Below are 23,522 nucleotides of genomic sequence, written 5' to 3'. Positions count from 1 at the left end.
CTCCTGCCTTCTTAAATGTTTGACAGAATTAACCAGTGAAGCCATCTTGGCCTGTTGTTCTTTGTGGAAGAGTTTTTAAACTACAAATTCAAGTACTTTAATAGATTTAGGTCTATTCAGGTTATATGTTTCTTCTTGGGAGAGCTTTGGCAGTATGTATCTTTTAAGCAATGTGTTCATTTTATCTTTGTTGTTGTCTTGGTATGAACTTAACTCTCTATGTTGATTTAATGTCAAGAACTTCAGTTAATATGAAAAATACATTTGGTTGATATACTATAATGGACAAAATAAAATGCCTTTACATTTTATTAAACTTTGTTCAGCCTGAAAATCCATGCTCATGCATATTCAACTTCCTGTCTTGTCTTAAGCATCCCCAAATTTGCCAATTCAGCATGTGAAAAGCCTTTTAGAGAACAGATTCCCAACAGAGAGAGAGGCTGAGTATTTTCCATTTTACTTATACTTTAATTCAAATGGGCCAAGACTGATTTTCATATCTTCAGGAAAGGAGAGAGGAACTATGTTGTGATTGTGTGTGTGTGTTGTATTGTGTGATTACACTTCTACTCTGAACTTTGAGACCTCAAAGACTTTCTCATTAATAAAATGTAAGTGTAGCAGCCAGAAGGAGTAATGGGAATGAAAGCATTTTAAGCAAATTGTAAAAGGGGTGGGGTCGCTGAGCTTCACTGACAACTGTTGTCCTGGTTGGCTTCACTGTCCGGTTCCATTGGGTCAGGATGGCATTTCTGGCCCCATCCCACTTCCCTGGTCCCATCAGTCGAAACTGATATGGGCTGCAAGGGCCAAAGTACACCTCCAGGGCCAGGCGGGGATCTGTCAGGAAGAGCCATGGTATGTTAGGCTTGGCCCCTATGAAAGAGCCCAGCTCATCCATATATGTGATGTAATCTGTCTGCAAAGTCTGGCTCTGGCCAAACCTGAGGAAAGAAGAGAACATACTGCAATAAGTGTTACAGTTGCAATTAAGACCATTAATTTCTTATGTTTTCTTTCAGAAAAATAATATTTTAAATGGCAATTCCATTTATGCACCCCTTTTCTACAAAATTGAATTTATTGCTTTTTCTTTGGCTAAGCGAGCTGCTTTTCTCCTCCTTCCTAATCTCTATCTGAGTTTGATGTAATGTTGGACTTTTGCCTTTGGCCATGTGGTGTGGAGTAAACTGACCCTCTGGTTTAAGGAGACCAATTAACTTAGTTTACTCATTAACACATTATTCTTTATAATACATTGCTTAGAATCTGCCCCAATGTTAGACTTTCAGATTAGTTTGTTTAAAAGTGGGATCATGGATGGTTTTAATGCTTCTATAATCTAATAATATACATTGTTTCATACTAAAGAAAACAAAAAGTATTTTACTGCAAAATATATACTTCCTCGAAAGATTTTGAGATGGCCATTCAGAGGGCCTGCAGACAGAAATAGCCCTGAAAAGCTGCCTTTGTGAAGGAGATTTTTATCTGTGGGGAAAATAAAGGGAAGTAAACAGAAGACGGAAACTAGGTTTCTCGGAGGCCTCCCTTGCCCACTCGAGGAAATATTAACTCGCAGGAGAGAGAGACTGAGAGTCAGGCACCGCTGAATGTCTGACAGAGAAACTTTCATCATAGGCTACTGACTCTGAGAGCTGCTCTCTGTGAGGTTTCATCTGCAGAACAGGACAGCCTTTGTTTGACATGCTTTCCTCCCTTCAGTCTCCTATATCCTGTGATGTTACCTCTGAAATCACCTTTAAAAATATCATGACTGTGAAAAAAATGTAATCACTCCATCTTTCTTCTAATCTCCAAGTTTCCGTTATTCATTCCTGAGCATAGGCCAAGCTAACCATGGGAGAAATTTAGTTTATAGTTTAACTTTGAAACAAAGATGGTAACAGCCCTTTCCAGAAACAAACCCCCTCCTTGCTTGGGGGTCAGACTGCTCTTGTAGAACTAACAAATTAGCCACAAGGTAAGAAATTAGGGCTCAGGAGTCATGCAGTCAGAAGTCTCCAATTGCTCCTGTGGATAACATCACCATTGTACAACCTAAGATTGGTGCTCAAGATATTTTTCAGACCCTGCATTCTGATTGGCCAGCTGGCACTACCCGGACTGGTTCATCTTGTCATGTGGTCTCCTCCCAGGAAGACCAGAAGACAAGCTTTGACTCCTTGTGGTTTCATCCCTGATCCAACCAATCAACATTCCCCATTGCCTAGCCCCAGACTACCAAGCTATCCTTAAAAAAACCTAGCCTCTGAATTTTCATGGAGGCTGATTTGAGTAGCAATAAACTCCTGTCCTTCTGTTTAGCTGGCCAGACCCCAAAAGAGGGTTCTTGGACCTCTCACGAGAAGGAATTCAGGGCCAGTCCGTAAACAAAGCAAGTTTATTAAGAAAGTAAAGAAATAAAAGAATGGCTACTTCATAGGCAGAGCAGTGGCATGGGCTGCTCAACTGAGTATGCTTATAGTTACTTCTTGATTACATTTTAAACAAGGGGTGGATTATTCATGAGTTTTCCAGGAAAGAAATGGGCAGTTCCCAGAATTGAGGGTTCCTCCACTTTTTAGACTAGATAGGGTAACTTCCTGATATCGCCATGGCATTTGTAAACTGTCATGGTGCTGGTGGGAGTGTCTTCTAGCTTGCTAATTCATTAGAATCAGCATATAATAAGTAGTGAGGATGACCAGAGGTCACTTTTTTCGTCATCTTGGTTTTGGTGGGTTTTGGCCAGCTTCATTACTGAATCATGTTTTATCAGCAAGGTCTTTGTGACCTGAATCTTGTGCTGCCCTCCTATCTCGTCCTGTGTCTAAGAATGCCTAACCTCCTGGGAATGCAGCCTAGGGGTCTCAGCCTCATTTTACCCAACCCCTATTCAAGATGGAGTCACTCTGGTTCAAATGCCTCTGACAGCTGTGTGTTTATTAAACTCTCCCTATTGGAAAAACCTGCTGTTCTCAGTGCATCAGCTTTTCTGGGCAGTGAGCAAGATGAATCTGTTGGGTGATTACACCTCCCCCAAAGCACAGAGAAACTTGGTCTGGGCTGCTGTTCTTTGGACTCATTAATTTCCTCTGAAAAATCATTTACTTTTACACTTCCATCTCCCCTATCCCCAGTGAAGAGAATATTTAAACATGAACGAACTGGCCCTCCTTTGAGTTCATGTTTTCTAAGGCTCTTATGCACACATGTGCACATAATAAATCTGTTATGTTTTTCTCTTGTAACCTGTCTTTTGTTATAGGGGTGTTGGCCATTACCTTTTATGACAGAAAAGAGATCACCCCCTTTCTGCCTCTATAGTTCTTTTTGTTGGAACGTGGCCTAATTTGCTTTTTGAAACTCTGAAGAGCAGCTTATCATTTAAGCAATAAGATGAACATTTTAACCTGTTTCCTCATCTTTATTCCTACTGGGCTCTAAAGGAAAAGGTATCAAACTGCATGAATTGTTAGCACATAAAAGTGCCCAGCTCTGAGAGGTGTTCTGTGAACTGGATGAAGTTGAGCAGAGGAGGTTTTGTTGAATCTGAGGATTCCATTTCTTTTCTTCTCTAGGCCCTGAGTGGGTGACTACATTGTGGCATTCAATGTGAGAGAAGAAAAATAGCTCAGAGTAGTCTGCGCTATGTGGGGTATGCAAAATTTATCAAGCTCAGATAGCCAGGCGTATGGGACTTGTCATGCTGCCCTCTACCAATGTCTGGGGGCAATTGTTAAAAGGCATTTTGATTCCTGACTAGCTGTCTCACCCATCATCTTCATGTTCCTGGAATTTGTGATACAAAGAACAGTGTATAGCCAATCAATAGCTTACATAATTTTAATGTAAGTTCTTGGTAAACAACTTAGAAGTTGACTCTTGTTTTTCCTTTAAAAACCTACTTGTAACTGCTGCTAATGGAGTGTATATTCAGGGCAATTTGACTGTGCTCCTGGGTTGCAGTCCTCAAACTTGGCCCAAATCAGTTCTTTTTATATTAAATTTGTCTCCGTGTTTTCCTTTAGGTTGACATATCAACGCCATGTTAAATGTTTGAAAAAGTAAAGAAACTCCCTATATTCAGTTGACTTTGGAAGAACTCAGGGGTTAGGGGCATTGAGTCCTCTTGCAGTCAAAAATCCATGTGTAACTTTTGACTCCCCAAATGCTTAACTCTTATTAACCTACTGTTGACTGGAAGCCTTACCAATAACACAAACAGTTGATTAACACATATTTTATATATCATATGTATTAAATGCTATTCTTACAATAAAGTAAGCTGGACAAAAGAAAATGTTATTAAGAAAATTATGAGGAAGAAAAAATATGTTTACTATTCATTAAGTGGAAGTGACTTATAAATATCTTCATCCTCATCATCTTTATGTTGAGTAGGCTGAGGAGGAGGAGGAGGAGAAACAGAAGGGGTTGGTCTTGCTGTTTTAGGGGTGGCAGAAGTGGAAGAGATGAAGGAGGTAGAATTGGGGGCAGGAGAGGCAGACACTTTGGTGTAATTATGGAAATACATTATAATTTCCGTCTGACTTTTGCTTTTTTATTTCTATAAAGATTTTCTATATAGTAGTAATCCTTCCTCTATCATTTGCTTTAGTTTCAGTGCCTGTATCATAGAAGGGTCTATGTTATAAAAGAAGTCAAAAGCAGTCTTGAATAACTGGAACCCGTCTGCCAGATTATCTAATGTCAATTTATTTCTGGCATGGCTTTTTCTATATCTTCTTTCTCATATGGCACTGCTTTGGAAGCACTCATCTCCATCAAGTCATCTTTTAGTTCCTCTAGTGTGGAATTAAAAGTGTCTATTAGTGGTGTCTATTAGCTCTTGAATTTCTCCATGATCCATATCTTGAAACCCTTCATCCTCGCCTTTTTATTTTGCCATATCCACAATCTTTTTCAAGATTGGCTCTGTTGTAAATCCTCTGAAGTCATATATAACATCTGGACATAGTTTTCTCCAGGATAAATATGTTGTTTTAGGATTGATGGCTTTCATGGCTTTTTCTGTAATAATTAGGACATCTTCGGTGGTATAATCCTTCCAGACTTTCATGATGTTCTCTCTATTGGGGTTATCTTCCACAGCATTGACAATCTTTTCCATAGAGTACGGTATGTGATGAGCCTTAAAGATCCATATGACTCCCTGATATAAAGGCTGAATTAGAATGTTGTGTTTGGGGGAAATTAGACCACTTAGATGCCTTCGATGTTGAACGCATGGGGTTCTGGGTGGTCAGGGGCATTGTCTATATCAAAAAAAAACTTTAAAAGGCAGTCTCTTATTGGCAAGGACTTTCTGACTTCAGGGACAAAGCATTGACAGAGCTAATCCAGAAAAAGGGTCTTGTATAACCAAAAGAGAGGAAGCTGATATTCACCTTTTCCCTTCAAGGCTTGAGGGGGTAGCTTCATAGATAGGGGTTGTCCTGATCATAAATCTGACTGCATTTGCACAAAACAGTAGTTAGCTTATTATTTCCCTCCCTAATCCTGGTGCTCACTTCTCCTCCTTATTAATAAATGGCCTTTGTGACTTGCTTTTTTTTTTTTTTTTTTCCAGAATAGGGCACTTTTGTCTGCATTAAAAATCTGTTCAGGCAGATATCCTTCCTCCTCAATGATTTTCATAATGGCATCTGGAAATTCATCTCCTCCTTCTTGGTTGTTAGCAAGCACGTCTCCTGTTATCTTGACATTTTTTAAGCCAAAGCTCTTTCTAATATAATCAAATCATCCTTTGCTGGCATTAAATTTTCCAGCTTTCGATCCTTCACCTTCCTTTTGCTTTGTCATATAATGACTTCACTTTTTCTCAAATTATATTAGAATCTATATGTATACTTTCTTATAGCAATCCTGAACCCACATAAAAAGCCGCATTTTCAATACAAAATAAAAATATATTTTACAAAAAGTGCAAGATGTCATGACTGCTGGTATAGCTGCACTAGATTCATTTATCTTGAAATGGTGGGTAACTATAGCTGCAGAACTCAATGTATAGTATATATTAAGCAACTCAATTTTTTTCTTATAATGTCATAACTTTTCTCTGCTTCTTGGGAGCACTTCCAACATCATTAATGACACTTCATATGGAGCCCATGGTGTTATTAAAGGCTTAAGGTATTGCACTAAATGTGATAAAAATATGTGAGAACCTTGAGAGATCACTTTTTACTGTGATGCAGAATTTACTGGAGCTATGAGCTGCTCAGGTGAAAATAATTAATGTCACACAGAATTTTAAGTAGATACTCAAAACACTTGAGCTCACTGCAATACCAACAGGAGGTGGCTACAAAATTATTATACTAGTACATCATGTACTACCATTAATTTTATGCAATTATGACAATATTGCATCTTTGTTTGTTTACATTTCTCTTGGCTATGAATGGTGCCATGTATAGTCTGTTAGAGTTTGTATGCATTAAGTTTTGATAAATTTTAATTTTTTAACAATAGATTTGTGTATATTTCATGGTAGTAAATGATGAAACAGACTAGTATCTACATATATTTTATACATGCCATCTTTTTCCTAATTTATTCAATATTTCTAGGCTACACAATTCATCTTTGAGGTTTTTAAATTGCTGCAAATCTCCAAAAAATTGCAATTTTTTTTTTTTTTTCGAGATGGAGTCTCACTCTGTCACCTAGGCTAGAGTGCAGTGGTGCGATCTCGGGTCACTGCAACCTCCACCTCCCTGATTCAAGTAATTCCCCTGCCTCAGCCTCCTGAGTAGCTGGGATTATAGACGCACGCCACCGTGCCCAGCTAATTTTTTTTGTATTTTTAGTAGAGACAGGGTTTTACCATGTTGGCCAGACTGGTCTCGAACTCCTGACCTCAGGGAATCTGCCTGCCTTAGCCTCCCAAAGTGTTGGGATTACAGGCACGAGCCACCGTGCCCAGCCTGCCATATGTTAATTGAAAAAAATTCATGTAGAAGTGGACCCATATAATTCAAATCTGTGTTGTTCAAAGGTCAACTGTAGTCATTTATAGAGTCGTTTCTTAACCTCAGCACTATTGACATTTTGAGCCAGATAATTATTTGTTTTGGTGGACTGTGCTCTGCATTGCTGGATGGTTAGCAGAATCCCTGTTATCTACCCATAAGATGCTGGTAGCATGCCCTCTCCACTCACAATGACCAAAAGTGTCTCCAGATTTTGCCATATGTCCTCTGGAGGGCAAAATTATCACTGATAGAAAACCTCTATTCTTGAGTTACACAAAAGAAGTGTAATGACTGTTTACTCTCTAAATATTGTTTGATTATTGCACGTGTTCGAAAAATGTAAACTCTAATGACAATATTTAGAGCATATAAATGTTTTTCTGCATATAAAGGCACATTTTAGGACTTGCTCTATTAGCAAGTACAATTGCTTACCACTTGAGTTTTTTCCCCATTTTCTCATCAATGTCATCCATCATTTCATTCATAGTTGGCAGGGTACATGAGTCTAGAAAAGAAATGAAGAGAAAAATATTGAAAAACACAAAGACATCAGAAATGCATAATGACATATGATGGAATTCATTTGGTTTTTATGAACTGTATTCCTGAAAATTTTTGTATCAAGAGGAGCTGTCTTTGATATTTTTAGCAAAATACCAGTTCATAGAAACAAAGACCTGAAAAGTTAATGGACCTTCTTTGGGAATGGCAAAGCTGGCCTGTAGTGAGATAGGGACAGCAGAGACAGTCGTAGCTTCAAGTCACTCAGTCTCTTATTTCTGTAACATTATGGAGGACCTAATCCTCAACATATGTGCTCAGTACACTTCATGCATATAATAGCTTAATAATTTCTTCCTTTTTTTTTTTTCTATATCTTCTTCCTAAAACTTCTCTGAAGAAAGAATCTGGTAAAACAGTTCCCTTTAAGGTTTCTGGCATTTTAAAATGAGAAAATGGAAGGAAGCATAGGATTTTAAAGATCTTCTGCAGCTATTTAAAGTGTTTTAAGGGGCAGTAGACACTTTTTAGCTTTTTGCAAATTTCACTACATCAATGCAACTTCTTTTAACTGATGATGGTAACTTATTTGCCTTTGTAACAATGGATGAAAGTTGCTCTAAAATTTGCAATGCATGAACACTTCACAGTCATCGTTAGGCTCTTATGTCAGCCTGGTAGTACCCTATGATTGATATTGGCTGGACACCCTGCTAGAAAGTACGAGGCCAGATTTTTGTTCTGCTTCATTTGTTGTTGTGTCCTAAATGCCAGGTTAGAGTCTAACACATAGCAGGTGTTCAGTAAATATTTGTGGAATAAATAAATGATACCATTTGCTTCATGAAAATGTCCTAGGTTTATGAACTGTATCCAGTCTTCTCATAATACCTCAGGCTCTTGGCATTGTTGTGCCTTTCAAAGGAAAAAGGCAATGGAAGTATTTTGCAGGGAGCACGTTTACAAAATATTTAATGATGGGGTTTATTTAAATAATGATATTTCATGGTATATGTGAAATAGAAATTTATCCACAAAAATTTTAGATAATAGATATATATTTCATGATTGTTATGTTTTACTAATTACCAATAGTGTAAGTTTTTATAGATTAGTTATGTTGGGTAAGTTATACCTATATTGTTCAATATTTTGGAGAATACTTGAGTAAAAGAACATTTTTAGTAATAATGATAATAATAGTATGACTGGAGTAAATTAAATCAATATATTTGAGACATTGCCTTTCTCTATGTCATCCTCATATTCTTGATTTCCTCACATAAGACTACTTGTAGTCCCTGGAGACCATGAGGTCTAGAGTAGAGGGAGGGAAGAAGAAGATTGTCACGAGAATCAGAGTGGCCTGACTTTGTTATTCTGACAGAAGTTGACACCAGTGAGGTTTCTGGCATACCTCCAACACTCACCAGGGCCCTTCCAACCTTCATAATGTAGCCTGACATTGCAGTTATCCTCTGCTAGTTTTTTCTTGCTTAAAATCTTGCAAAGTCCTTCTAAATCCCTATGAGAAGTTTAAGCTCTTTAACATGACTTATATACCTGTATTTCTTGCCACTCCCTGCCTCTGCTTTATATTCCCTTCCCACCAAAATGTTTCTGGGTCCTTACACATTTCATGCTTTTCCTCACCTTTATGACTTCCTGCATGCTGTTTGCTCTGTGTAAAATAACTCACTGTCCAACTCCTCTCGCTAGAACCCCCCAAATTTCCCTATTATGGCATCCTCCACAACCCGTTTTAAGCTCTGAGAGGTCAAGGAACATGATTGTCTTGTTCTCTTTGTATCCCTAGCACAGTGCTTTGCATATAGCACAGGTTCAATAAATGTTCATTGATAAAATGAATGAAAGATAGAATGGCCCGCCTACTTGCAAATACTTTAGCAGCCCAGCGGGCTTGCAGGTCTGCTGTGGGGATGGCAGCTCCAAGGGACTGAACCAAGCCAATCACAGCTAAGGTTGGCTTCTCCATTAGTGGGGGAAAGATGCCTTTAAACAAGGTGACCTCGTTGTTTCTGCTTTTTATGATGGTCTCATCAAGGAAGGGGTAGGAATAATCATAGCCTGTTGCAAAGATGACAGAGTCGATAGCCTCAAACACGGTCCCATCCTCAAACACAGCTGAGGTTTCTGTGAACTCCTTCACACTGGGCTTGATGGACACAAGGCCACACAGGATGCGGGACGGGAGCTCACCATTGAACACAGGCTCTTTTCTCAGGGAACTACAGAAATGAGAGGCAAACATCCTTGCTGTAAATAGCTCATTTCCAAGACATACCTGCAATAGCCCATAACATTGAAATGACATCGAGCAGTTAAACATCAGCATGAGTGCTATTGAACTCTCTTCTCTCATGGCAATTCCTTTCCTAAATGAGAATAAAACTAATTTACAGACATAAAGTGGTTAAGAATGCCAACTCTGGAAGCAAATGGCCCAGGTTCATAACCTAGCTCCATCTCTTACTAGTTGTTACTTTTCTGTATTTGTTTCTTTATGTGTAAAATTGGGGATGGTGATGGAATCTTCCTCATAGGTTGTTGTGAAAATTAAATGACCAATTATCCTTAAAGTACTTTAAACAGTTCCTGGTACATGCAAGCACTGTTGTTATAAGTGCACTATTATCATAACTTTAAGGTCTTGCTTACATGGGGGAAGTCAAACTTGCAGTGGTGGGAAGTTTTATTGCCATGTTTGGTTTTCTTTCATCAGCTGTGTCCACAAAAAAGTATAACAACGTTGATATTGCATTTTAGTTGCCAAAATTCTAGGAATAATATTTTTCAGGACGATATATTTCATTTTGATTTAAGTTTCCTTTGAGATTCTGGAATTTCCTGCAAGTATCTCAGACACAAACTTTGCAAATCCTGAAATGTGTCTCTACTTCCATATCATTTTCTGTCTATCTAATCCTGCAACCTCTTCTTTTACCTTACAAGGTAGCAAAACATAGATTGCAATGAAACCTGTTTTTTCTCCCCCTTTCTCCCTCCAGAAACTTTGGGTAATTGGAATCCTTTCCAAAAGGAAGCTTAGTTTTTAGAATGAATGAATCTCCAAAACTATGTTTTAATTGTCAAAATGGAAAGGCCAAAATATAATTTATAGATACTCTTACAAGATAAAAAAATCTTAACCAGCTCAAGCTATGGGACTTATATTAAGCATAATTTTTAAAAACTTTTATTTTAGGTTTGGGGGTCCATGGTTTGTTATATAAGTAAACTGTGTCACAGGGGTTTGGTGTACAGATAATTTCGTCGCCTGGGTAGTAAGCATAGTACCTGATAAGTATTTTTTCTAATCCTCTCCTTCCTCCCACCCTCTACCCTCAAGCAGGCCCCAGTGTTAAATGCACAAAATCAACATTTTTTTTTAGAGTTATAGCAGTCTGCATGACTTGGTAGAATAAGTGCTTTGGATTGACAGTTTAGCTCCTAAATCCGGCATTTGTTCTTTTGATTTGCAGTTCCTCCTTTTTCTTAACCTTTCTCTAAACACAATGAAACTTTTGGCTAGCATGGGCTAGGAGATAAAATTTCTCAGTTCTTTCTTTTCTTATCAACTTAAATATTCTTTTTTTCTATTGATATGCTGGTTCTTCTGCCTGGAGTAACCTTCCTAATTAGTAAGTGTTGGGCCTTGTCTCTATAAAGAAGTAAATAAATGAACTGACTAATCTTACGGGCCGTGTTAGTTCTGTGACTCTCCATTGCTTTACGTGTTCCATGCCTCCTTACGGTTCTGCAAAAATGTCAGCATTTCGGGGTGGAAGAAGTGTGCACTTTTGTTTTGAGATGTCCTACTTGCTGAGACATGTTGATTAACACCATTTTGTTATTTGCTCCTTTGAAGCACATTAAAAAATTTGAGACTAAGAAGAACCAATTTTTTTAAAGCTTTATCATTTACAAAGCAATTTTTATATTTTTGTATTACTGAATGCCACAACCATCTTGAGAAGCAGGTATTATTATTGATATCCCCTTTCACCCATAAGCATGGACAAGATATTCTTCCAAAAAACCAATTTAAGTTTGTTCAGCCCTCAAAGTTCTATGTGTTAGCTTGTAGCTACCACAAATGAATCATGCATGGCAGGGTGATTTATCTGCCAGCATTATCTCCATTTCAGGTTTTTCTATACCCTTTCTGTACTGGACTAATTTCAATAAGGTTTCCAAGCCATGCATGGTCTCTGGGTATATCCTGTCACCTGTGAAACCTTTAGTTTAATGTTACTAGGCTCAATGAGACAACAAAAGTAAGTTCTAGAGAGAATAAATTCACTTAAATGAGTGCCCCCATTTTTGAAAAAAAAATTCTATTTTTAAGTACCCATTTAAAGGTATCAGGCCATAGTTCTCATGCTTAAACCACGTGTTCATCTTCTGGACATATAACCAGTCAGAGATGAATGAAGGAAGGACATTCTGGAGAAAGGATGCAAAGCGGGTAACGTACACCATATCCCAAGGATAGCCATCATCCCAGACCCGACTCATGACCCAGGAACCACTTCTGGTACTGATAATGACCTGGTGGGGAAAGGCAACACAGATTTCAGTATCACTCTGTAAGAAATAAGCAAACACAACACACTTCTTTGGGCACTTCCATGCATTTTCCTCAATATCCAAGTAGGAACACTTTTAAAAGGTGGGTCTAAATAAATTGATTAGCAACCATAAAAAAGAATGAGTTCATGTCCTTTGCAGACACATAGATGAAGCTATAAAAACCATCATCCTCAGCAAACTAACACAGGAACAGAAAACCAAACACCGCATGTTCTCACTCATAAGTGGGAGTTGAACAATGAGAAAACATGGACACAGGGAGGGGAACAACACACACCGGGGCCTGTCGGGAGAGTGGGTGGCTAGGGGAGGGAGAGCATTAAGACAAATACCTAATGCATGCGGGGCTTAAACTCTGGATGAAGGATTGATAGGCACAGCAAACCACCATGGCATATGCATACCTATGCATGGTCTGTACGTGTATCCCAGAACTTAAAATAAAAAAAAAGTTTTTTTAAGTCTAAAATTTAAACTAGTAGAGACAGGACTCTCTCACCACCCCTGAGGGCTGGTGTGTAGTTGTTGAAAGGATTAGAACCATACCTCTAAGAGCAATAGGGCTCTGTGTTCAACTGTGATGGTTTAATCTTCACGTACTCATAGACTAACATGGCAAGTCTGGTAGGGACCAGATGATCCAGTGAGCCCCAGTGGCTGTGGCTAGTGATAGTGGGCTAAGTGGGGGAAAAATGTAGCTAAATCTCTAGCTGAAATTAGGCTGATAAGATGTCAAGGATTTAATTCTGTTCTCTGTCCCTGGTTGTCTTTTCCAGTTCTCCCTATACACATACCCCAAGGACTTCTCCTGAGCAACCCAAACCATGGCAACCGCCTCAGCCCTGAGACAAGTCTGGCTGCTTATCTATTTTACCATCTTTGCAAAATAGACTTTAACTTTGTGATAACTGAAGGAAATTTTTAGTTTAAAAAATTTAGGTTTTATTTATATCCCTTTAAGAATTTATTTATTGAGAGCCTATTTTCTTAAAAATATGTTGTTTCTTTAGGGTCTATCGGTGATACATGATTCAGCTTGGAGTCCTCTGGGAAGTCTTCCTTGACCTTATCCAGGCTAAGTTAGATTCTCTTTTCCCTGTGTTGCTATTGCCACACCTAATTCTACTGGAAGACTCACTACCTCCTTTGGTAATAGTCTGTGTGTACCTGCGAACCTCATCTCCATCCATTGACTCTTCCTTGAAGTCAGGAACTAGCTTAACTTATTTATGCATTTATTTTTAGTTTTTCATAGTTCTGACACATAGTAAGCATAGTAAGTGCCCAATATTTGTTAAGCACCTGCTGTTGATTGAATTAATGTTAGTAAATACCAAATCATGCATATCTTTCAGAACTTCAGGGTGGTAAACACAGTGCTTTTTGCATGATAGGTTGTAATTAATACTGTTAAATAAATAAAGATTAAGTCTGACCAGGAACTAGTCTATTTGGAGGTGATCAGAATATAAAATGAAAACAAGAAATAGACACATACACACTCACCTATACATACACACACTCATGCACTTATCTTTGGATTCAATGGAATGTACTTCCTTACTAGCATGGGCCACATTACCTGGCTTCACATGGAGGATGTCTCAAGTCCTCCTTGATTTAAAGGGCCACATACAAAAAGTGGATCTCTTGTGATGTGACATGTAAGTACCATCCTTAGTGCCTTGGCTGCTGACTTAGTAGCACAGCCCTACCTTAGGTTTATTTCCCAAAACCTTTATGTCATGTACCTGTGTAGCCAGACGGCTGAGCTCAACAGCAATATCAGATCCCGAATTCCCCAGACCGATCACGAGGACCCTCTTCCCCTTGAAGGCTTCTGGATTCTTATAATCCCAGCTATGGAGGTAGTTGCCTCGAAACCGATCCAGGCCTAAGTGGAACATGGTGAGTGGTTTGAACTGATTTTCAGAAATTATGAAGATGTTTTCTTTGTGTCTTTTTAAACCTATTATCGGTTTTAATTAAAAAATTCCCCAGTTGAAGTGTATTTATCCATTTAGCATTTTTTGACATTAAGCCCCCTAAAACTTACTTTTAGTGTCTTAAAAAGTCTTAAGGCATGAGAATTTATGTTTCGATAATAATAATGGTTAATATTTATTGAGTTAACTCTGTGGGCTAGATCCTCTGCTAAATGCTTTACGTGTTTTAGCCATTTGATCTTGATAACATCCCTGCATGGTAGGCTATTGTCCCTATTTTAAAAGATGAGGAAATTGAGACAAGTTAAGTGGTAAGGAACTAGTGGAATAATAAGTTGAACCCAGGTTTTCTGATCCCATGCTCATAAACATTAAATATACTGCCTGTTAACATTAAGAATTTTAATCTTATTTTCCTTCTGAACCTTCACTCTTTAATTTGCCTTGGCCTACAGACATCATACCTAGATATGGGAACTCTAATATCTTTGAGTAGACTGTGTTCCTGTGGCATGGAAGGCACCTATATGTTGTATTTATTTGAGGTTTGCCACTTTTGGATGGTAACGAAGCGTGCTGCTATACACACACCCATGCGTGTACCCACACACAAATCACTGAGATTTCTAAAGTTTATTTGCAAATTGTGGATGAAGATGAAATTAGAAACTTAGGAGTCTCCTATAAATAACATAAGCCATTTGGCAGTTGGACTCCTTTTTTTGAATGTAACTGTGCTCGGAGATCCCGTGTGCTGTCAGAACTTATATTTCAGTTACTGTCTGTAAAATAGGAACTTGTGTTTGTCTGATCTCTGGCTTGCAGGTCCTTGATTATTTTAATATAAGGACTTGTGAAGCTATTTATTACTACATCTATCCTATCATTAAACTTAATTTTTTTTCTTTTGAAATCTTTGGGACTTTAAGAATAATCATTATATAACATCTATAGAAATATATGTTTCTAACTCTTGAGGTTTGCATATAAAGTCCCCAGATTATTATATATTTTTCAAACTTACCAGGAAAGGAATCAGTTGGCAGATTGGGGTATACGTGATGTCCTGAACAAATCATTACAGCATCAAAAATAGTAGATTCCTGTTTCCCATCCTTTTCAGTAACAACAACCCATTGGCCCGTGACTAAGAAGCTGGTACATTTCTTTATACTGGAAACCAGGGTCTTAAAGAAAACCAGAACATTTATTTTTCTATTTACAATTCTGTATGTGAAAATTTTTTTCCTTTTTGCCTTGTTTCTGTGGAAGAAATAACTGTTATGAGCTCTCTTGGTCATTCAGAGATGTATAGAAAGATATTAAAATTGGAGTCACAGTGAATCTTCAGTGAGTATTTGAATCTCACAAGAAAAATTACTCACTGGAGTACATTTACTTTTTGACATCAAGTTAGTAGATTTAGGGGTAAATCACACTGAATATTTTTGTGAATGATGTCATCTAACAAATCTGTGTTACTTTCTTATGGCTACCCTCTACTGACTTCCTCCTTTTCGGACCTCGTGTTCCATCTACTCAATAAATATGGGACTATCTCAAGGTTTGATCGTTGGCATCTCTTTTGCTCTGCATAAATACTCTACCTTAGAAATATTAGCAACTTTCATGGTATGAATATACAAATACATCTATCCTTGGTTTCTCTTCTATCCAGTTTAGCTTGACCTTTCCATCTGGAGGGCCACCTAATACTTCCTCATATGTAGCAGGTTTTGATTGACCTACTTAAATTTCCTTTGAAACTGGCTTCTGACTTTATTTCTTTGAATGATGACATGAACCTCCCAGCCACTTATGCTTCAAATCCATGACTTCTTTTCCTTGTTATTTCTCCATCCTTGCCTTATGTTTAAACAATAATTTCTCTCCCAATCTCACGCTTTCTTTCCATGATTGCTAACACTGCCTTCATTCAAGTTCTTATCACTCCCTTGCATGGACTATGGCAAAAACCTATAACTAGCCTGTCTTCAACCTCCCATTTCCTACAAGCCATCCTTTGTCCTGCTTGTCAGATTAATCTTTCTAAAGGACCATATTCATTTCATGTCTCCTGCTCAATTTCTGTTACTTCACAGCCTCTAAAACTTATTCTACATTTCAAATGCGATTACTATTAAGTCCATGCAATTTTGTTCCAATGTACTCTTTTGGTTTTATTTTCTGTTATTCCCACAGACTTTTCTGGAACATATGCTGCAGAGTGCTTCCCTAATGTCCATTCTCCCTTCATTCTTACTAACAGAACCCTGATTTTGTTTGGAGTGACAACATACCCAGCAAAGGGATGCCTTTTCCAGGTTCCTGTGCAACTAGGGTGGCCTGTGAGATATAAGCAGACAATGTTGGACAGGTTTTTCAGGAGAATTTGTAAAAGGGGAGCTGATTCAGCTGGGAGAACATCCGTTTGCCCTTCATTCTTTCCTTTTTTTTTTTTTTTGGCCTAGAAGGCAGATGTGATGACTCCAGCTTCAGCAACTGTTTCGGACCACAAGGCAAACCTCATGATGTAGGCCTCATGCTAAGAAGGGTGAAGCTGAATCTTTGATGACTTTGGTGCCATCACAGAAGCTCTGGGTGTCCCATCTTTGGACTTGTTTTACATGGTTGCAAAATAATCCTCTGTTTTTCAAAATCACAGTATTTACACACTAGTTTACTGATATATGTGGCCATATCTCATCTTAGCAGATATATCTCCCTCCTAGCCAACTTGGTTTGCCCACTGTTCTCCAAATGAGCAGGGCATTTTCCCACCTCTCTAATTGTACTCATGCCACTCATTTATCTAAAACACCTACTAAATACAACTAAATTTTACCTCCTGTAGAAAATACCTTCCCCCAAAGTGTTGCCTCTTGCTTCATGATCTCCATAGCATTGTTTTATTTATAAACAAATCATAGATAGCTTTAAAAAGTTTTCTCTTTGTTTGAAATTGTTACTGGAATCTTATTACTTACTCTTTATATATTTATTTTGAAATAACTTCTTGAGAGCTGAGTCTTAGACCTCTTTTTCTTTTACATGTAGCACATAGCACAATCCTAGCACACAGTAGGAACTTCATTAATGTTTGTTGATATTAATACTGTGATGGAAGCAAATGAATGTAATGAATGAATGGAATAAAATGACTATTGGAAAATTTTATTTTCACTATACATTTGGGACTACTCCAGGTAAAAGAATGATGCAAATATCATCACAGTTCATAATTCTGCTGATTGTTTTTCCCACTATATGCATGTGTTCTGCATTTAACAGCAGTTAATTGAGTTCCAAACATATGGACAGAAATGCTCAATAAAGAGTCCCAAACAAATGTAAAACATTATTCTCACAGAAACAATGCTGAAATCTTAAGTCTTTTTAGTAAAAAAAACTTACGAACCGAGTGGGTAAAAATGGGGGCAATGACTATATTTCCCATTTAAGTTGTTAACCTTTTCATAATGTAATGGGAGAATTCCTACCAAATGCTGTGGTTTTTTGAACCACAACTCGTTGGCATTGAACTGACAAAATTCCTAATATATACTAAAGAATTTTGGATTATTTCCAAAACATCAGAGCATGAGGGTGGAAAGTGGACAATGACGGGATAGTTGCCTCCATTTTCTAAGGTAGTCTGAAAGCTCTCAGGGAGTAGTGGACTAATAAGTCTAGTAGAAAAAAAAATCAATGCATGAATGCTTTATAATCAGAGCCAACCTTTGATTACTGAGGTGCCCAAACATTTGGCTCTAATTTTTATAATAGTTTGCTGTCTCCTTTTCTCTAATCTACACGTATATTAATTTCAACAGTACAAGTTATGACGCCCCTACCTCAAACTGTATGTATCTTAAAAGATCCTTCTTTTGAGCAAATGTCTTTATATATTCCTGGAGCTTGCTGTGGTGCATATAGTTTGGGTAATCATCTGGGTAAGGGAAGTCTGGAAAGCACATCATTTCTTTGGAAGAGTTCGTGAACACAGACTGGTAAATGCTGGCTCTGCCTTCTTCTGTGTGGTCCTAGGGAGAATAAGAAAGCTTAAAGAGAAAGCCAAGAATTGTGTTCCCTTCAGCGAACACAGCGGTTTAATTCTTGGTTGACTAAAGAACCTGTTAATATTTAAAAGCATAAACAAAAATTAAAAGCTCTCAGTAAGATATGGAATGGAAAGCCCTTCGCGTAGCACCTGGCACAGAACTGGAGATCTTTCTACGTGAATCCTCTTGCTGTAATTACACTCAGTGTTAGCTCTGTCTTTATAGTCACTTAGTGGTTTTTGCTTTTTCCTGTGCCACCACTGGTTCTGACCTTATACTCAGGTTAAAACAAACAAACAAACAAAAAACAAAACAGTTTACAGGAGGCTTTGACTTCCAGCCTATATATTTGCTATTGGAGTTTAGCAAACTCTTTGTTGGCAACAACCCGATATTGAAGTGGTTTCCCAACTTTGGCATAATCAGAATCACCTGGAGGGCTCCTTAGACCATAGATTCTTGGGCTCTATTCTTAGAATTTCAGATTCAATCTGTCTCGGGTAGAGTCTGGGGTGGTTTGCATTTCTAAGAAGTTCCTGGTGATGCTGATGCAGCTGGTTTAGGAACCACACTTTGACAACCACTGCTCTGTTGTAAATGAACCCTGTTCTTTGGCTCACCAGTTGCTGGCCTTCACTCCTCACCAAAGAAACACAGGAAACCAGAGCCCTTAGAACATGTGTTAGATCTTGGCACTTCGTTGTAAAGCCTCTGTGTAATTGAAAAGTGGCTTATCTTTTAGAGGCAGTCAAAGGCTACATTGAAAATAAACATTTCCTCTCAGTCGTGAGGGGAGGGTAAAAGTGCACACAATGTGCTGCCTTGAACATACATTTCAGAGCTGGCAGCTTCTGCTTCCGAGGTCCCGAAGGGACTCTTGTGCAATGGGGGAAAGAGATGGAATGTCACGTTGCTGATGGATTCAAGATGTGTATCTCCCTCTCACACCAGATGACCTCTGGAAGAGGGAGACAAAAAGTGCTGGAAAGGGTTGAGAGGATTGTGTCCCAGTGGGGAAGCAGGCGGCTGCCCGAAGCCTCAGTATTTTTTCTGAAGTTGAAAACCCAATGTTCCTCTATTCATGGTTGCTGTATTTCTCATAAGCATGGAAGCACAGGAATTTAAACTTTTAAAAGTGTTTGTGGAGGTCAGGAAAAGGGTGAAGGCTCAGGCCCAGCAGTTTGGCAGGCTGAGTGCTTCCCTTTCACCCACAACTAGTGCCTTTTACTGATGGTTGTGAGGAGGAGGAGAGGTCGGAAGGCGTTTTTTTTCAGCTGCCCATTGAAAGGAGGCAGGGCTGAACTGTGGGATGGAGCCTGGTTAAAGAATGTGAGGCTCTGTTCTGGGAAACAGATGCTAAGGCCTTGGACTATTTCCATCTTGAAATATTTTTATGCCCCTTGACCCCAGGCAATTATAACACAAGGAGAGAAGAGTATGTACACTACAGCTCCTTGGAATTTTTCCTAAAACACTGTTCTCCAAACAAACACAGAAAACAAATGTATTATATAACAAGTCAGTTGCTCCAGGGAGCATGCATTTTTATTATTTCAATATGAGGTGTGGTTTGAGCCAGTAAGGAGGAAATTCAACTTAGGCTCTGCCTCTAGCTGAGGGAGCTTGCCCTAGAACCAGAGATCCAAGCAGCTGTGGGCACCATCTGTCTTAGATGATAACTGTGTTCATCTCTCATCTTTCCCACGAGAACATAAGTAACTTGAGGGTAAAGGCAGAGGTTAATTTCAGAATGTTGTACATGCATCTGAGCAGTCTACCTTGATCTTCTTTCCTATTCCAGCTCTGCTTATGAGTCCCATATCTCCTTGTCTAAATATGCCCTTGAAATACGCTCAAAAGTTGCCTTCAACTTTCTCATGCCTTTCCTTACCTTCCCTCTCAGCTACTGCCAAATCATCTTTAGCTTTACTAAGCTCCCATTATCCTTACTGCCCTCATTATATAGTCACTTATAGTTATTCTAATACTTGTTTTCTCACTGCTTTTACAGTGCTGACTGGTCTCTTATCTGCAGCTATGCTTAACATAGTACCCTACACATAATGTACTCAGTATGTATTCATCGAATGAATAAATGAATAAATGAGTGGGAAAAAGTTCAAATAGTCCTGGTTACAGCTGTTGCAATCAAAATGCTACTAACCTATTGTTAAGCTTTTTTTTTTTTTTTTTTTTTAAATGGTGTCTTTCTTTGTTGCCCAGGCTGGAGTGCGGTGGCATGATCTCAGCTCACTGCAACTTCTGCCTCCTGGGTTCAAGAGATTCTCCTGCCTCAGCCTCCTGAGTAGCTGGGATTACAGACACCCACCACCACACCTGACTAATTTTTGTGTTTTTAGTAGAGATGGGGTTTTTTCGTGTTGGCCAGGCTGGAACTCCTGACCTCAGGTGATCCACTTGCTTCAGCCTCCCAAAGTGCTGGGATAATGGGCGTGAGTCTTCACACTTGTCTGTTAAGCAGCTTGTTATTAAGGCAGTAATAAAATCTTTTGAGGACATGAGGCCCTATTTAGGAGTGGATGAAACTGAAGACACACTCACATTCAGCCTGCTAGTATGTAAATCCCATTTGGTTTTCATTTCTCAGAAAAAGCAAATAGTGAAAAGTTCAGAATTATCAGGTTTCTGTCTGCTAGAACACCTTCTAAAAAAGGCTTGCAAGATAAAGTCTTATGTAACACGTTAAAAAAAAATTCCTCTCATTATATATTGTGCCAAGCAACTTTTCTAACAAAAGAAGGAAGGGTTGGGGTGTGTGGAGGGGGCTAAAGTTTTCAGTATTTGTATGGGTCCATCTCCTCACCAGGCCTTTGAGTAGAATATTGCTTACAGACATGACCTTATGGAAAAGAGGAATTTCCTCTTGTGGATAACTCAGAATCCAACTTTGCATCTTATTGATAACTCAGAATCCAACTTTGTATGTTATTGATCTTTGTATCATATTATTGCTTCCTTAAATAAAAACTTTCTGATCTGGCTATATTAGCTAACTCATGGATCCCTCTCTGCACACACCATATTCATTGTCTTTTCTGTGCCTCCTGATTGTTAGTCTCTATTACCTGGTGCTGATACACAGCCAATGCCTTCATAGGTCTATGGAGTGCCATTCGCAGACTCTGTTGGGAAATGCACTCTCTAGGAGTTGTGTCACAGGGTGTCCTCTATTTTGCTTGTCTGGGGTTATCCTTCAAGGCTAAGTGTCATCCCTGTGGGAGGTTTACTTTGACCTACTAAGATTTCCGTAGTCCACCCTCTTCTAAAAGCTCGAGGTACTTGTCCATTGAATTGATGGTGACAAGGTCTATCTTGTTGTCGTGATTATGTAATCTCTTATTTAAAAGTCTTAGGCCAGATATATTTTGGAACGTGTACATTTTTAGATTTCGCTCCATAACACTCCTAGACAGATCTGGGGCAGCAATCTGTCAAATGCAATAAAATTTCTGCTGTACAACAGAAAGTGAGCCTTAGCCTCATGTTGATCCAATTCACGTTTTTTTAACCTTATGATTTCAGAAGAGATTCTGCTATCACATGAGTTTTTGCCAATTTGCTATCAAAGGATTGTGGAATTATATTATGGTTTGCTTAATCAAATGAAACGGAACAATTTACAAAGAGTGATTGTATTCCATATTTGTCATTCCAGCACTTAGCACAAACTACCAGAATAGATGCTCAAGCACAATTTAATTGTTACTAGGGAGATGGTAGAAAGCCATTTTATGATTTAGTCTAAGCTGTCCACATTTCCCTGAGCAAATGTAAATAAGGAAAATTAAATTCTTGAAAAATATTAACTCTTGATTACCCCCTACTGGGAAATAAAAATTAATGACCTCATATCTCATGGAGTGCTTTAAGGGTTACAAAACCAATTTTTTAAAAAAAAAAGCTTGGAGAAGAATAAAGATGTGTTCTAAGTTAGCACTAATATACTCTGTTGGAGGAGGCTATTGGTGCAGGCAGGGCAATAACTGAGACCAGGACAGGAAGTAGTTACAAGACAAATGATGTGAATATAATGTTTTCAAGCCAAATATGTATCATCTACAACTGATTACAATGACTGGGAAATTCAGGACAGAAGAACTAGAAGTTTCTCCAAACTTGGCTTTGAAATTTTAAAAAAAAATGTGTTTACAAGGACTATTTCCTAATTATATTATTTCTACGGTGAGTCCAAATGGCAAAGACCATAAATTTTCTCTTTGGATTTGGAGCCGATAGACTATTCAACAACTGCACGCACATCACACACAATCATCATCTATAATAATTTCTATCTGCTCAATAGACGTAAGTTAATTATAGAATCATATCCTCTGCATTTGACAAATGGGCATTTGAGGTCCAGGGAAACAAAAGCAACTGGCCTGAAATCTATCTGCCTAGAAAACCTACAAGTTGAAATTAGAACTCAGGACTTCTGACCTCAGGATCTCAGTCCAGGTTTGTTTGCCTCTTTTCCAACCATGTTCCTAGCATTTAAGAGCAATAAAGAATAGAATCGTTTCAGTTACCTGGGAAGGCCATGGTACATTTTTAACTAATTACTAACATTAGTGCCCTTTACAGCTTGGAGATCTGGACTTCACCATGCAGGTGATGATGTTTTATGAGCTGAAGATGTCCTTGTCAGGACACATTTTGCTGGTGTGAAATAGTTTTTTGGGCATTAGTATGATGGGAGAGGTAAGATTTTACTTTCCAGATCTGGAGCTTTTGTGACCTGCCTCCTAAATCTGAATTAGAATTGACCAAATTTGATTTGCACTGGAACCCATCTCCTTTCACTGGTGTTCCAATGATGTGCCACTCACCGAGAATTTCCACAGACCTCCAACATCATTGCTCCTTTCAAAGCAAGTGGGCTCCAGCCCCTCCTCCAGACAGCACCGTATGGCAGCCAAGCCACTGACTCCAGCTCCGATGATGCCAACCCTCTTGCTCATGATTGCCTGTAGGAGAGTCTGGAGAGAACACCTTCAGAAGAGTGTCTTTAATACTTACGATTTTTTCAGTAGAAACTATCAGCCAAGGTTTATGTATCAGGAACCTCACTCAAACATAAGAAGACATAGATGCACATTGATAGTACATGCTCATTATTTTTACCACTTTTGCTATAATAAGATACTAAAACTAGCTGCTTCTGATTATTCAATATGTCAAAAATAGCAGAGTCAGTGAATGCTAGAGCAGGAAGGACCTTGAAGATCATCAATCCAATGCTCTCAATTGCAGATGAAGCTTTGGCATGCCGAGACTAGAAACTACTTCTTCAAGGTCTCAGAGGTAACAAATAAAGGAATGGGAAATAGACGTTTAGCCTACTGCATGACATCCTCTGTACAAAA

The 23,522-nt window shown here is 38.5% G+C and overlaps 1 protein-coding gene across 1 annotated transcript; it reads right to left on the bottom strand.

Annotated features, from left to right (window-relative positions):
• Positions 1 to 295: 295 nt before the first annotated feature.
• LOC102122444 (putative dimethylaniline monooxygenase [N-oxide-forming] 6) lies at positions 296 to 23,253 on the bottom strand. The gene is made up of 8 exons (XM_005539971.5): positions 22,986 to 23,253; positions 17,929 to 18,117; positions 15,099 to 15,261; positions 13,880 to 14,022; positions 11,887 to 12,086; positions 9,408 to 9,763; positions 7,446 to 7,518; positions 296 to 947 (listed from the first exon to the last, which is right to left on the bottom strand). Exons 1-8 carry the CDS (start codon positions 23,115 to 23,117, stop codon positions 605 to 607), a joined length of 1,599 nt encoding a protein of 532 aa, XP_005540028.3. The 5' UTR covers positions 23,118 to 23,253; the 3' UTR covers positions 296 to 604.
• Between the last annotated feature and the right edge of the window lie 269 nt (positions 23,254 to 23,522).

The sequence above is a fragment of the Macaca fascicularis genome, chromosome 1 (genome assembly GCF_037993035.2).
Source record: "Macaca fascicularis isolate 582-1 chromosome 1, T2T-MFA8v1.1".
NCBI classification, from domain to species: Eukaryota; Metazoa; Chordata; class Mammalia; order Primates; family Cercopithecidae; genus Macaca; species Macaca fascicularis.
The sequence above is the reverse complement of the archived record's forward strand: the minus strand, read 5'-3'. Positions and strand labels throughout refer to the sequence as shown.

Excerpts from the sequence above, each read along its gene's own strand:
- LOC102122444 (XM_005539971.5), bottom strand. The coding sequence starts at position 23,117 with ATGAGCAAGAGGGTTGGCATCATCGGAGCTGGAGTCAGTGGCTTGGCT. Across the intron at positions 12,087-13,879 it reads TCAGCCGTCTGGCTACACAG|GTCATTATCAGTACCAGAAG; the intron begins GTACATGACATA and ends TTTCCCCACCAG. Across the intron at positions 9,764-11,886 it reads GGCCTGATACCTTTAAATGG|TTCCCTGAGAAAAGAGCCTG; the intron begins GTACTTAAAAAT and ends TCATTTCTGTAG.